The 15,794-nt window shown below is 60.5% G+C and overlaps 1 protein-coding gene across 7 annotated transcripts in view; it reads right to left on the reverse strand.

Moving 5' to 3' along the window:
• Positions 1–15,794, reverse strand: part of FRMD4A (FERM domain containing 4A) — a 355,455-nt gene that overhangs the window by 36,230 nt on the left and 303,431 nt on the right. For all 7 annotated transcript variants that reach the window (XM_056114614.1, XM_056114610.1, XM_056114613.1 and 4 more), the window contains exons 11-12: positions 14,718–14,804; positions 1,336–1,412 (exon numbers count right to left, since the gene is read on the reverse strand). In XM_056114614.1, the coding sequence (XP_055970589.1) occupies positions 1,336–1,412; positions 14,718–14,804 (164 nt within the window). The remainder of the gene's footprint in view (positions 1–1,335; positions 1,413–14,717; positions 14,805–15,794) is intronic.

A 15,794-nucleotide genomic window follows, 5' to 3' on the forward strand; every position in this document is an offset into this window, starting at 1 on the left:
ACCCGGGCTCCTACCACACCTGATCCTGCAGCGGCCACCAGGCAGTGCCCCTCTGGGAAGCGTGCTCGGGCGCATCCACTTCTGCACCTGCCTCTCAGGCGGTCACTTTCCGCCGTCTCCCCCCACCTGCTGGAGAAAGCCGGGCCTCCCCTCTGGGCCTCTCTGCAGACCTTGGTGGGAGCAGCCCTTGCCCTGTCAGCAGGCCTGTCACCCGCTGGTGTGATGGTGCGGGTCAGATGCCCCCAGGTCCCTGTCTGTCTGAGGAGCATGCGTGGGGTGGGCAGGGAGGGGCTGCTCTGTGCTGATTACGGGCAGGGAACCCCATACGCTATCTGCAGCTGCAGGCTGGGATATGGGGGGGCGGGAGGTCTGGGCTCCCCCTCCAGACCTCCTTTCCCGTGCCCCCACCCCACCTTGCTGTTGTAGAGCCGCGCTTGGGGCTCTCGCAAGTGATTCATGAGGTGTCACTCCAGTTTCCAGGCAACTTTGCCTCAGCTCCCGGCTGCCGAGAAGTCAGCAGACAAAGAGAAGGGACCCGGGCTGTGGGCCAGCACACCCCCACCCTGAGCCTTGCAGGAGGGGCTCACGGCCTTCCAGAACACAGGAGCCTGTTGTTGAGGCCACATGGACGGACGGACGGATGGACGGACAGACCTTTATGCTCTGGGCAAGCCAGCACGGCACACAGGTCTGACACCCTCAAATGCACGCTCAGGGAACCAACCCATTGGCCAGGACCCTTCGCAGGGACCCCCGGTGCCCCTGGGCTCTGTGATGCCGCCCCAAACTGCAGACAGGGGCCCTGGCAGGCTGTCTGACGGATGCTTCTGGGGCAAAAGCGCCCCCAAACAGTCCAGCCCCCGCCCCTTGCAACTTGGGGTTTCTCACACACTGTTCCAGCTCCCCCAGCGAGCTCCCCTGTGCCGGCTCTGCATATCTGCCCCAGAACACGTGGAGACACGGGCTGTGGAATCTCTCCAGTACCGGCACCCACGAGCCCACTGCATTCCTCGGCAAACAACCCACACAGCTTGACTGGACGTCTGCTCGCTGATGATCCTCCCTTCTGCCCGCCAAAATGTACAGGAACAATGACAGCACCCCCAAGCCACCCCCCAGAGCAGAACCAGGAGCAGGAGCAGTCGGCCGGCCGGGCGGCAGCAGCAAACATACAGACACAGACACAGACACAGACACAGACACACACACACACTCCACATCACACACAGACACCACACACACAGCACCACACACACAGACACCACACACACACACACACACACACACACACACACACACACACACCCCAACCGCCCAAGAACTTGCTCAGCTTACCGGCGTGGGTCATGGACCTCCACGGAAAACTTCTTCTCCCTGAAATACAGGTTCTCCAGCTGTCTCCATTGGAAGATCTGGGCAGGAAAGAGGCGGGTTACAGTCAGGCGGACGGGAGAGGGAGACCTCACTCTGAGATGGTAGTTTCCTTCTCAAGCAGAAACCGGGAGCTGCTTGAGCCTTCTCAGCCTCGTCCCGCATGCATACGCATGCACACACACACACACACACACACACACACACACACACACACACACACGCACCCCACGGCTCCCCACTTCCAAAACGGCAACGTGGGTGTGGATTTTCCTGCAGTTTTCTTATCAGGAACAAAACAAGTCCTTGGGCGACAGAGGGTCCCTGCCTTTGTTGGATTCCCCCAGCCAGTCGGCACGGCACGGCACGGCACGACCGACCTCTCTCTGGGTGGAGAGGAGCCGGGAGTGAGGGGGCCAGGGCACGGAGGTGCTGCCGGGGGCGGCGGCCGGCCCGAGACTGCAGCCAGCCCCGGCTTCCTCCCCTCCAGCGCCGAGCTGGGAAGGCGGTCAAATTCCCAGCCTCCCCCGGGACTCCACTTCCTGCCCGCTAATGTGCAAAGCTCTGACTGGCCCGGGTGGGCGGGCGGACGGGGAAGCTGCTCGCCAGGGCGGCAGGGCGGGGCGCTCTGACCTCCTGGGCTGGGGGGGTGCGGGGTTCAAGCCGTGCCAGATAACAATGCAAGCCTGTCCGCTTGCCCCGCGTAAGATTCAGCTATAGTCCGACCTTTCCACACTCACGGTTGAAGTCGGTCAGAATTTGTGCCGCTTGGCTGATGTTTGACGTTATTAAAATGATGTCATCAGCAAAGCGGTGGTGGTGTCATTGCCGAATATCTATCTTCACTCCCATTCCTTCCCATTGCAGTCATTGCATGACGTTCTCGAGGGTGGCACTTGAAGAGTTTTGGTGAAATGGTATTACCCTGGCCGAATCCCTTTCTTGACATGGATGATTACTTTCTTTGTATAATGGTGAGATCCTGGTAGTGAATCCGTAATAGAGCTCACAAAGGATCCTGATGTATTGGGTTTGTATGCCCTGATTGGCTAGGGCTTCTATGACCGCTTCCATCTCAACAGAATCAAAGGCCTTCTTTAAATCAATGAACGTTAGACAGAGCGGCATCTTGAACTCCTGAGAAACCTCAGTGAGTTTAGTAATCGTGTGGATATGGCTCAGAATCCAGCACTCCCACCCAGGGGCCCCGGATGTCGCCCCTCTCGCTGACCACTGCCCTGCCAGGACCTGTGAGGGAGACCAGACCTCCCCTCTGAGGGGCTTCCCACCTCTCTCCCCGGCCAGCTCTGTCCTCCAGAAAGTGGGTGTCCGTTCCCCGCTAGTCAGCGCAGCGCGGGGAGATGCTGACCGGGCTGGGCTCCTTGCGACACTCCCACGGGGAAGACCCTTCCTCCAGAGCCAGCATCTCTCCCCCAGGGCAGAGCAGTCAAGTGGCACAGGACCGGGTTGGGGGGGGGTCACAGAGGAAGTGCACCATCTCCCTCTGGAGCCTTCCACTGGGGCTGGATTTGCTGCCAGGAAGGTGAAAGCCAGAGTCGGGGTCCCTGAGCACCCAGGAGGGCTCAGCGGCCCAGATCAAGGAGCAGAGAGTAGACCCCCCTAAACCCTATAGCTCCTCTCTGTCCCCGGATGACAGAAGTCTTCCCCCGCCCCATGGAACCCTGTGGGGCCCAGGACCCAGATTCTCAACTCTGAGCCCCAGAACTGCAGGACGTGACCCGTCCCACACCCTACCCAAACCACAACTTCCAAGCTGTGGGAGCTCAGGCCGCGGGGGAGCTCAGGTGCCCGTGGCCATGAGGACTCCCAGTTTCTCCATCCATCAATCAGTCACCCCCTGCCTCCACTCCCTCTGGGTGATGTCCCACAGCCTGGGGGCTCAGCCCAGGGGAATTTAGAGCTTCTGGTGAGAACTCGCCTCAGAGAACAACTTCACAACTTCACAACAACCCAAAGCAGACTTCGAGGCCCCCACCCCAGGCCTGGCCTTAGGGATGAAGGAAATCTGCTTCTCCATGGTTTGGTAAGGATCTTTCAGGAGGGGGAAGGATCAGTCCTGGCCATGCTCCCTTCCCTTGAAGAAACAAGGGATGGGGACCAGGTGGGTGCCCCTGAGGGGGTCTTAGCCCCAGGACGCCCACTGTGTCCCTTCATGGACTGCAGACAGGGGAGGAGGCTGAGCTGGTCTCGCCTGTATTGTCTGCGGGTTGAGGCTTCTCATCTGTTCAGGGTGGGGCCGGGCTGGGGTGTCCACATCCATGTGGGTCTCCGTGCTCCCAGGAATGGTGCTCCCAGGAATAGTGCTAGTGCTATCAGGGCTGGTGCTCTCAGGAATGGTGCCCCTGGGGCTGGTGCTCCCAGGAATGGTGGTCCCAGGGCTTGAGCACAGTCTTTTTTTTGGGGGGGTCACACCCAGCAACGCTCAGGGGTTACTCCTGGCCCTGCATTCAGGAATTACTCCTGGTGGTGCTTGGGAGACCATATGGAATGCCGGGGATCGAACCCAGGTCAGCCGCCTGCAAGGCAAACGCCCTACCCGCTGTGCTATCGCTCCAGCCTCCCCACAACCTTTTTTTTTTTTCCCGATGCACAGTCTTACGTTGAGAATGAAAGACCGGGAGGGTGATGGCAGGGCTGGTCAGGGTCCCAGGAGCTGGTGCAAGGACACTGTCCTCACAGAGGGGGCAGGTGCGGTGGGGGAACCGGTGGGGGGGCAGCAGTGGACAGAGGTGGGCTGCTGGCCCCCAAATGTGCCCCGTGACACAGGCACCTGCACACACACGGGCATCAGATCTCAGTCAGCAGGCGCAGCTCTGACTTGCGGGCCTGGGTCCACACCCTGGGGAAACCTCCCTGAGCACCAAGTGGACCTGGCGGCACGCAGGACAGAAAGCTCCAGGCACACACACCGCCAGACGCCAGGGCTGGTCCCCCCACCGGTTGGTGCTCTGTAGTCCCGGTGACTAATTACAAGCTAAACTCCGAAGCCTATCAATCATTTATTAATGAGTGCCTAATAATTTATTAATTAACGCCTATTAAAGCAAGGCCTTACTGCTGCGCTTCCTCTGGGCACTCTGCAAGGCTCTGCAAACCTCCTCTTTGATCCCTGGCCACCGCTGCCCAGAGCCAGGGGGCACTTTCCCGGACGCCCACCTGCAGTGAGGGAAGGAAGCTGCCAGCTCCCCAGTGGGCAGCACCGGCTCAGTGAGTAGCCTCACCTTGCCTGGACTAGCTCTGCCTCACGAGCAGGCAGGACGCACAGCACTGAGGCGCAGGGGCCCCTCCTTCCCACCCTCAGCCGAGCACTGAGCACAGAGTCTTTCTTCACAAGTCCTGCGTTATCTGGTCCCTGAGATGGAACCGGAGCATCTCACGTGCCTGCCATGAGAGACAAGCTGTGAACTTATCAGGGTTACAGAGTAACACAGCAGGGAACACAAGATTCCACAGGGGGGCAAACCCTGGCCCTGAAAAGACTCAGGAAGGAGAGAAAGGGAGGGGGGCAGGAAGAGGTGGGCAGGAGCCCAGAGGGGCAGGTCGGGGGTCTGGGCCCAGTGGGGGAGTGGAAATGCTGTGTCTGTATCCACTGAAACCACTGGGTCAGCAAGACCGAAGCAGGGGACCCGAGGCCCAGTGGCCACTTTGAAAAGGGCCAGCAGGCAGACTGGGCTGGGGGGGAGTCTGGACACTGGTGGTGGGACAGATGCTGGGACATTTTCTGCCCAAGACTTCTACAGACATATTTGTAAATCAGGGTGCCTAAGTAAGTCATTTGGAACAATGAAGGGAAATCAAGGTGGCCCAGATTCCCCTGGCCTTCTGCTTGAGGATGTTCAACATCTTGAGTTATCACCAAGGCCCCGTCACCTGGGACAGGCACCTCGGACCCCGGGCTTGCCCCGAAGTGAACACGCAGTGGAGAGACCCCATCGGAAGGCGTTTCCTTGAGACCCTACCCAGCACCGCCACGGGGACCACGACTGGTCCTTGGCCTTTCTTTTTTTTTTCTTTTCTTTCTTTCTCTTTTTTTTTCCTTTTTGGGTCATGCCCGGCGATGCACAGGGGTTACTCCTGACTCTGCACTCAGGAATTACTCCTGGTGGTGCTTGGGGGACCATATGGGATGCTGGGAATTGAACCCGGGTTGGCTGCATGCAAGGCAAACGCCCTCCCTGCTGTGCTATCGCTCCAGCCCCGACCTTTGTCTTTCTCAGCTGGACCTAGCTGTGTCCTGTGTCTGTGCCTCCATGTCCCCATGTGTAGAGCAGACTGGGGGAGCAGGCTGGGGGATCAGCCCCCTCACCCAGCAGGACCTGCTCCTGGCCTGAGGCTGGGCTGCCGGACCCCCAGCCGAGGGCAGGCACCAGAGTTTGCCTTGTCCTGAGAGAGGACTCGGGGGCCAACCAGAAGGTTCCTCCAGAGCTAGTGCTCACCTGTGTGTGCCCCAGAGGCCACAGGAAGGCCGGCTATTAGTGGAGAAGCTCACTTGGGGGCTCTGGGTCCTGATAGGGATGTCAGGGAGCCCTGTCCCCCACAGTCCCCGAGGCTTCTCAGGGACAAGCTACTCCTGCCTCTGTGAAACATCCCACGGCCCTTCCACAGGCCGGGCGGAGACACCCAGGCTGGCACCCTCTCTCCCGGGCACTGCAGAGCTAAGCCCCTGGGGGTCAGGGCTGCCCTCTCGGAACGTCTGCTCCGGGCTCCTCCCATGGCAGGAAGCTCTCCAGGAAACGCAGTGACTCTAGGCCTGTCCACGCAGCAGCACGAGGCCCTGCAAGCAGCGGGCAGGGACCAGCCGCCAGGCGGCGGGAAGGAAACGTGCGTGAGATGCTCAGGGCCTGCCTTCATTCCCGGGGCACCAGCCGGCCCCCATCTCTGGCTCCGTCTGTCCCTTCCGCAAATAACCTTCCCAGGGCTGCCGGGTGGAAGGAGGGGATTCCCAATCGGTGAATTTCATTAAAGTGGGCGCACTGCAGGGGGAAGCCGGGTGCCCAGGAGGCTCTATGCTAGGGACGACGCCAGAAGCAGGTGGCGGAGTGTTGCCAACTGTCAGAGGGTTGGTCTGAGTGTTATGTAACCCTGCACCGCGCCTGCTTTACTCGGAGGAACAGAAGCAAGGCCTGGGGCTGAGGCAGCGCTGAGCCTGCCAGCCAGGCCGAGGCGCCTCCTTGTCCCACCTGTGCCCACAGCCCGCTGGCACTGGAAAACAGTTCCTAGTTGTATCTGGGAGCACAAACACCCACAGAGCAGAGGGCATGCACGCCTCGGGAATCAACCTCACTGCTCAGCTTTAGCTTTGGAAACGTGTGTGTGTGTGTGTGTGTGTGTGTGTGTGTGTGTGTGTGTGTGTGTGTGTAAGAGAGAGTGGGGGCGGAAGGGAGAGGCAGAGGGAGAGAGGGAGAGAGACAGGGAGACAGAGACAGAAAGAGAGACAGAGACAGAGAGGGAGAGACAGACAGACAGACAGACAGAGGGAGAGGGAGAGAGAAAGAGAGGCAGGGAGGGACAGAGAGAGGGAGAGAGAGACAGAGAGAGACAATTCAAACCTAGGCCAATCAGAGGGAGAGTGCGGGGTTTAAGGTGCTTGCCTTGCATGTGACTGACCCCAGTTCGATCCCTGGCACCCCAGACGGTCCCCTGAGAAACGCCAAGAACGCTTCCTGGGCATAGAGGCAGGAATAAGCCTTGGGCCTCGCCAGGTGTGGTCCAACCCCGCCACCCACTGCAGTATCTATCGAAGGGACTGGCTCCTGCTAAGCCTCAGGTAGTCTGGTTATCACCTGATGGTGCTCAGATAATCAACCATCCTTCTCCAGCTTTCATGCCAAGGACCCTGGGGTGGCTCTCTGCCCGGCTCAGCCTCCTTTCCTGCCAAAGACCAGGGATGGAGTGTGTGTGTGTGTGTGTGTGTGTGTGTATGTGTGTGTGTGGTGGAGGGGAGGGGTTTTTTGGGAGCATGCTCAGCACTGTGGTCCCCCTTGGACTGACACCCTCCACCCTCCCCTGGGTCCCACTGAAGGTGGGGGCTGGGAGAGTCTGCAGCTGTCATGGGCTTGGGGGGCGGTGGCGGGAGCCAGGGAGCCTTAGGAGGAAGGTGCCTCCAGTCACCCGAGGAGCCTGAAATTTGGGAACCCTGGTGCCTGATCCTGCGGGGAAATGAGCCTGGGAGGGGCGAGGGCAGTGGGCGCTAGAGTGCCACGTGGCACTGCCAGTTAGGCTGGGCGCTGGGTCGTTCTCAGCAGGGACCGGCCACTCTGCATCACCACATCCCTGCTCTCACAGCGTGCCAGGAGTGTCCAGGGACCCTGCAGGGAGAGCAGTGGGGGAGGGGCGAGGAGGGGCCCAGTTCCCAGGGAGCCCCGTCCTCAGCGGATTAGCAAGGCTCTGCTGTGATGTGAACCAGAAAGCCCACATCTGCTCCCCAGCGACCAGGGGGTCCCTGGTTCCTGGAGGCGGGCAGAGGCAGGGGAACCGCCCCCAGCACGTGGTTCTGATTTACTTCTTTCAAGAACTGCAACCGAGGTCGGTCAGCTGCCGGCTGGCTGGCTGTGCTGGGTAGTGGGAATCTTCCCTGGACAGTAATTATGAGCACAGCAGGCTCTGGCTGGCCCCGGGCCCTTCTGGCCGTGTTTCTTTGCCTGTGTGCTGGGCCGGCTGGGAGCACAGGCCCTGTGGAGTGGGCAGAGCCCCCAGCCGGGCCGGCACTGGACTGGGCATCTGGTTTCCTTCTCGCCTCTGGCCGGCCTCGCCATGGACCCCGTCCCCCACATCCTCCTGCCTCTGCGAGCTGCCTGCCTCTCAGCACCCGGGGACCCCTGATCTCACGTCTCAGGCTCTTCGTGGGGTGGAGGCCCCAGCAAGGGTGTCGTCTTGGGGCTGGAACTGGGGCGCCTCGACCCCCCTTCCACGCTGCACAGCCTCACAAGGAACAGAGTTGATGGGGGCAGAATGACCCAGCCGCCCCCTCCCCATCTCCTGCTCCCCCACCCCCCAGGCACCTCCAAAGTCCCCCCAGGACCTGGATCTGTTTCTTTTTATGTTTTTATCTGTTGGGGGACTGTGGCCCAGAGGCGCTCGGGGGGGCTCCCAGAGTTTGGGGGAGTTCAGATTGTGCACCCCCAGGCCTCTGAGCTGAGCTCTCTCTCTGCCCCCTGACTCCGCTTCCTGGGCTCCCACCTCTCTGCAGAGAAATCCCTGACCCTGCAGAGTTCCGGAGGTAGCTGCCCCCATGGGGCACGCTTCCGCCCCGCCCCCAAACGCCACCCTCCTCATGTCAACGTTGTCCAAAGGGGTGGGAGGGCATGGGCAGCAGGGGGTAGTCTCACGGGATGACCAGCAGGATGAAGGCTGGCTCCCCCAGGCCTGTGGGAACCAAGGTCCCCCCGGTTCCCAGCCCCAGGGGCACGGAGAACACGCGTCCCCCTAACAAAGAGACGCTGTTTGCGCTCAGCCGTGCTGCTGTCTGGGTCGGGGGCAGAGGGATTGTAGCAATATTTGCTGGGTCAAGGGCAAAGGCACTTTTGTCTGTGGAACAGGGAATGCTTTGAGAGGCAAAGGTGTCTAAGCAGAGAACTCAGACTCGCTCTCACTGATGAGGAGAGAGAGAGAGAGAGAGAGAGAGAGAGAGAGAGAGAGAGAGAGAGAAAGGGAGAGAGAGGGAGAGAGAGGGAGGGAGGGAAGGAGAGGGAAGGAAGGAGAGAAGGGAGAGAGAGGGAGATAGAGGGAGAGGGAGGGACAGGGAGAGGAGGAGGAGGAGGAGGAAGAAGAAGAAGAAGAAGAAGAGGAGGAGGAGGAGGAGGGAGGAGGAGGAGGAGAAGGAGGAAGGAGGAGAAGAGGAAGGAGGAGAAGAAGGAAGAGAGAAAGAGAGAGGGAAAGAGAAGGAGGGAGAGGGAGGGAGGAGAGAGAGAAAGAGAGAGAGAGGGAAAGGGAGAGAGAGGGAGAGAGAGGTAGGGAGGGAAGGAGAGGGAAGGAAGGAGAGAGGGGGAAGGGAGGGGGAAGGGAGAGAGGGAGATAGAGGGAGAGGGAGGGACAGGGAGAGGAGGAGGAGGAGGAAGAAGAAGTAGAAGAGGAGGAGGAGGAGGAGGAGGAAGGAGGAGGAGGAGGAGGAGGAAGGAGGAGAAGAGGAAGGAAGAGAAGAAGGAAGAGAGAAAGAGAGAGGGAAAGAGAAGGAGGGAGAGGGAGGGAGGAGAGAGAGAGAGAGAGAGAGAGAGAGAAAGAGAGAGAGATCAGTGATTGATCACAGCCTTCCCGAATACACCAAATGCTTCCAAACGTTCCTTTTGACTGGAATCCACTGGGGAGCTTTTAAGATTCCTGACGACTTTCTAAACTTCTGGTCACATGGCTGAGGCCAGACTGCCGAGGAGGAGGTGGGGGTGGGGAAAGCCGGCTTCAGAGGCCCCGGGGTGCTTTCTGGTTGGGAGCCCTGGGAAGCCCCTCCTGCTGGGACCAGCACCTGAAGATCTACTTTACGCCTTTCTTTTTATTTCTTTTTTTGGGGGGCGGGGGGAGAGCACACCTGGCGTGTTCAGGGACTCACTCCAGCTGCTGCTTGTGGGCCGTTCCAGACCAAGCCTCATCCAATACATGCATTAGCCCTCGGAGCCATCCCTGAGCCGTCTGGGGCCCCCGTGGAGGGGTCGCGGGTGCTTGCAAACTTAAGAGTTCCGTGAGAACCAGAGCTCCCCTGGATGCCCCCGCCCGCTCCCTGAGAGCAGGCCCAGGGTGGGACAAGGGTCACCCTAAACACGCACGGGGAAGAAAGAGCCAATCTGCCGGCTGAGGCTGAGGGAGCAGGCGCAGGACTGGGTTGGGGTGGGCGTCTCAGGGGAGACAGTGAGAGAGTGTGGAAAGACCCCCCAACACCCCCCCCCCCCACCCCGCAGGCCTGAGTCTGAGTCTGAGTCAGGGCACCACGGGAGGAATCCAGGCGCACTCACTCGGGCGGGCGGGGGAGGTCATAGCCTGCATAATTGAGCAGCCTGGCTGTGAGCTAGTGGGTTAATGGAACATTTCCTGTAAATAGGATTGTCTCTTCCCGGCTCTCCATCTCGGTGCCAAAGTCTACTCGGGCGAGGGGGGCAGGGCGGGGAGTCAGGATGCAGCAAGTCCCAGAGGGGCACCCCACCCCCTGCTGCTGAAGCCCCCAGGAGCCCAAGGGAGCAAGTTGGCTGCTGGACACAGATGACCATTTACTCCAGCTCCTGCTAATGCCCCAGTGGGAGCCTGCCGGGCAGCTGAAGGCCCGTCCGCTGAGTACGGACGAATGCCGAGCCTGCGCTAGCTTCCGGCCCTGGGAGAGGGGCCCGCTGACCCCCCCAACACTGTGGGTCATGAGTCATGTGCTCTCACCGTCCCTTGGGCTGACCTTCCTGAAGGGCCCACGGGGCTTGGGAGTTCTCCCAGGGCCCTGATGCGCCCCCATCTGGAAGCTGCAGGGGATTGTTCCAGCTTTGGTTCGGCGGTCACGTTTGGAGGTCCTCAGGGTTTCCGCCTGGTCTGTGCGCAGGGGTCACCCCTGGCAGGGCTCAGGAGACCCTCTGGGATCCCAAGGATGGACCACTGTGGCCACACGCAAGGCATGTGCCATCCCACCTGCTGTTGTCTTCCCATCTGCCCCAAGTCCAGTGGGAAAGAGTTATTGGGCCCTCACAGGTGAGGTCAAGCTCCCGGTGGCCGTCCTGGCTCAGAGTCAGGCCAAGCGGCAGGACAGCAGGGAGGGCACTGGCCGTGCATGCGACTGACCTGGGTTCGATCCCTGGCACTCTGGAGGGTCCCTCGAGCCCACCAGGAGTGACCCCTGAGCCCAGAGCCGGGAGGAAGCCCTGGTGAGGCCCCAAACAAAACAAAAAGCCAAGCAAGCGTGGCCCCCAGCCCCGCCCACTCCGATCAGCCCGTAACTGGGTCAGAGTGTGAGGCCTCTGCCCGGGCGGGCACCCGGGGTGCTGCCAGCTCCCAGGTGCACATGCTGGCAGGGGCCTCCCTGATGTGGCTGGGGGCCCGGGGCATGGTGCCCGTTGGCCTTGGAGCAGAGGGTGTGGCCCCTCCCCCAGCCCCCTCTCTCAGGTTCCGGAGCCACGGGCCTGTGGACACTGCCGGGAACCAACCCTGCCACCTCCATCGGGACGCCCCCAGCGTCAGGAACAGAGGTGGGTGTAGGGGATGTCCACGACATGCAGGCCCCACCCGCATCTCCCTGCTCAGTTGTGGGGGTACCCGCTGAGCCTGCCTTGCCCGCAACAGGGGAGGGGCTATCCACCACCCTGACCTCACTGTTGTGGCCACCTGGTCCCTCTGGAGCCCAGCTCAGGGCCTGTGAGGGGCGGAGGGTCTCTGCCCAGCAGTGCCGGGAGGGTTGGCTCTGTCCCCAGGGATCACAGGAAGGAGCTTTCCGGACAGACACTCGGTTGCTGACACAGAGGCCTGTCTTTCCTGGGACACACATCACTCTATTTCATTTGTTTTGGATTCTTTTGGCTTTTGGGCCATACACGGGGATACTCAGGGGTTACTCCTGGCTCTGCACTCAGGGATTACTTCCCAGCAGTGCTCGGGGAACCTTTGGAATACCGGGGATCGAACCCCGGTCAGCAGTGTGCAAGGCCAACACTTTACCCTGACCGATTTTCTTCCTTAAGGGGGGCTTGCGGGAGGGGCTGGGAGAGTGCGGAGGTCAGAGGTCATTCTCGACATGTATCCCTCTGGTTCAATCTCCAGCACCACATGGTCCTCTGAGTCCCCCCACCCCCCACCCCCCAGCACCGCCAGGCTGAGCTGTGCCCATCCTAAGACCCCTGCAGCAAAGCCACAGCCCAGCTGGCAGAGAATTATCCGTGGGCCCAGACCTGAGCCCACTATGGGACTCGTATTCTCCATGCACCAGGGCTCCTTGGAGAACTGCAGCTCAGCACCCGGACACCCACGATCATGGCCAGGAGGCCTCGTACCCCTACCTGTGCACCCCACATCCCTGAGCCTGTGCGAGCACTGCACAGCTCAGGCTGCTGTGGGGCAGTCCTGATCCTTGCCCCGGGCCCAACACACACACACACACACACACACACACACACACACATGCACACATGCACACACAGAGACACACGTGCACACACACATGCACACTTGCTCATATGCACACACATGCACATGCACACACACTCATACACACATGCACAGACACATAAGTGCACACACACGCACACACATAGCCACACATGCACACACAGAGTACAGTCTATCATGGGCCCCTCCTTTGTCCCTGGGGCTGAGGGCCAGCACCCAGCCCGGCGACTCTGCCACAGCTGTGCCCCTGTCCCCTCTTCAGGCTGTTCCCACAGTCCACCTGCCCTCTCCAGTGACAAACAAGGAGTGAAACTTGTGTGAGGGCCTAGTGGGCTTAAGGCGTCCATCTCACAGGTGTGGACCCTGGATCCCTCCCCGACACGGGACCCAACCCCGCAGAGTCAGGAGGGGGCCCCCGAGCTGTCCAAGCCCGTGCTCCGAGCCGGAAGCCTCAGCCAGGTCTGCTGGCCCGGGGCTGGTCCCATCCCTGCCAGCCCAGATGTTCTGATCCCCTTCCTGCCAGGGTGTCCAGCACATGCCACCCCATGTCCACCGCGTCCTGGCTTTCCCCTCCCCTCCCCTCCCCCAGGCCTCTCCTTTTTCAAGCCCACTGGAAGCTTCTCCTGTTTCACCGAACCCCCAGCAGGCCGGTGTGTGTGTTTGTGTGTGTGTGTTTGTGTGTGTGTGTGTGTGTGTGTGTCCATCTGCTGCCGTCCCACAGGGACCAACGAGCTTGAAGGAAGGACGGTGATGCCGATGACTCGGCGCTGCCCGTTCCAAGCGGGTCAGAACCGCAGGGCTCCCGGGGAGGAGAGCAGCTGCTTCTTGAGCAGCGCAGCCAGGGTGAAATCAACTTTGGATCCTCCCATCCATGAGCATGGGGAAGGGCGCCAGGGAGTAAGTCCCACACCCAGGGACCCCCGCCCCAGTCACAGACAAGGGGAGGAAGAGGGGCCCCTTTGGGGTCTGGTTACCGCCAGGCAGTGATCACCAACCAGAGGGCACCACGAGGGCTTCGCAGTGGCCACAGCAGCCGGTGCCTGCTCGCATGTCCTTCCCACGGCCCTGCAGCACCGGCCTGTGGGTTCTCACTGGGGACCCACAGGGATGTCGGCACCCCGCCCGCCCCCCCCCCCCCCCCCCAGCCATCACTTTCCCCAGTGTCCTGGAGCTGGGGCTCCTGCAGGCAGTGCCAGCTCAGCCCTCAGCTCTGTCAGCTCAGGACAGCACTGGCCGGGATGCAGACACTCGGCCAGCGGGGTGACGTCAAGGCCCGCCCAGCCCTGGCCTCTGTTTCCTGGGCCCGAGGCCTGGGGACCCCTGCCAGAGCCTCTGAGTGGCAGCGCCTGCCTCCGCGATCTTTTTTTTTTTTTCCATTGTAATTTTTCGATTTGTTCTGGTCTGAAAAATGTGTGTGAGTGAAAGCAGGGGGCCTGGGGCCCGGGCTCCGTGGAGCATTCTGTTATTCGGTTCCGTGTTTCCAGGGCTGGCGCAGACCCTGCTCACTTTCCTTTCTCTTTGGCAAATGATTGTATTCTTCCCAGATTTTGGGTCACCCCTAATGTGCCGCAGGACACGGATGCTCTGCTGGCAATGCCCCCTCTCGCCAACCTGCAACCCTCTCCTCCCGGCCACTGTCCCATTTGCCCAAACACCAATGCCACACACACCAATTGTGGGGACAACTGACTGGCCCCGGGGCCTCGAGGGACCCGCTTTACAATGAGGACACGCGGTGGGAGAGATTGTGCAGCGGAGATAGCGCTTGCCTTGCAGGAGGCCAACCCAAGCTGGCACCTGGCACCCTACATGTTTCCCAAACCCTTCCAGGAGTGACCCCTGAGCAGAGAGGCAGGAGTTAAGTCCTGAGCACCTGAGGGGGTGACCCCAACCCTTTCCCACACATAAATCATAGTAATTAAAATATAAATTGAGGAAATCAGAGATCACCCCCAATCCCCCCCGCTCTCTCTTCCCCCCCCCCCAAAAATGCTACAAGCATCTGTTGTGCTGTTGGGATGGCGGGTAGCAGGCCTCTTATCTTCAATAAAGATAACAGCTGCGTTTCCCTGGAGACGGGGAGGGGAAGCATCCGACAGGCCGGGAAGACCAGCTGGATTTCTGCAGCGTCATTCGTAGACACACAAATCCCAATCCGCAGGGGCCCTGGGGGCGCAGGGTGACACACGAGCCCGGACCCCCTCCTCTGCGTCCTGCTTGTCCCACTCGCCCTCTGTCCCCCCAGCTGTGAGCCCACTCACCTTCCGGGGCTTCACTTTATCATGGTGGTCGTACTGGAAGATCCCTTTGTAGCTCAGACCCAGCCACCAGGGAATCCCCTGCTTGTCCTAGGACACCACAAGGAATATGGGTAAGTGGGGGGGTGGGGAGGGACAGTGGAGAACCACACCCCCCTTGCCCGTTGAACGCGGATGAGCAGCTTGTTTCCCTGGTTACAACACAACTTCTCCCTGTCTGCACTCCCAGGCGCCTTGCTGGTGGTGGGGGGGGGGGGGGGCGGGGGACGGCTGGGGCGGACAGGCGACCAATGATAGGGATCCAAACACTGGGGGAGGGCAGGGCTGATCCGGGAAGCTCAGGTCCCCAATCTCCCATCACCCGAGTCTAGGTTGTAATCTGCACAATTCAGGCTGACAGGAGCGGAAGGAGGTTGGCACAGAAGCTGGGCCTTTCCCGGACCCATCCTCAGAGACACATCCAAGAGTGCTAGCCCACATGGCCGCATGGCAGAGGGGTGAGAGCACCAAACTGGGCCTCAAATGCTGGTGAGGCCCAAGGCAGTTCAAAATGTGCACGGAGGGATCAGAGAGATAGTACAGCGGGTAGGGCATTTGCCTTGCACACGGCTGACCCGGGTTCGATCTGCGGCATCCCAAGTGGTCCCCCAAACACCGTCAGGAGTAATTCCTGAGTGCAGAGCCAGGAGGAACCCCTGAGCATCGCTAGGTGTGGCCCAAAAGCTAGCCAAAAAAAAAAAAAAACCAAAATAAAACAAAAACCAAACAAAAAACAAAATGTGCATGGAGAGAAAGGAAGAAGAAATCAGATGTGGAGCTTTACAAAAGTGACTGGTAGCTAATGTCCTCAGGGATGGAGTGATAGTACAGTGGGGAGGCAGCTTGCCTTGCCCACCCAGGATCGATCTCTGGCCCCAGCCGGGCTGATTCCGGACTGCAGAATCAGGAGTGACCCCTGAGCATCACTGGTGTAGCCCCGAAGCAAAAGAACAAAGAGTGTCCCAGTCAAAGTCCCAGCCTCGGGGCAGAGCCTGGAGCTGCTCTGTGCTGCTTCCAGGGACCCACAGCTGGTGTTCCCCA

The sequence above is a fragment of the Sorex fumeus genome, unplaced genomic scaffold (assembly GCF_029834395.1).
Source record: "Sorex fumeus unplaced genomic scaffold, SorFum_2.1 ptg000026l, whole genome shotgun sequence".
Taxonomy (NCBI): domain Eukaryota; kingdom Metazoa; phylum Chordata; class Mammalia; order Eulipotyphla; family Soricidae; genus Sorex; species Sorex fumeus.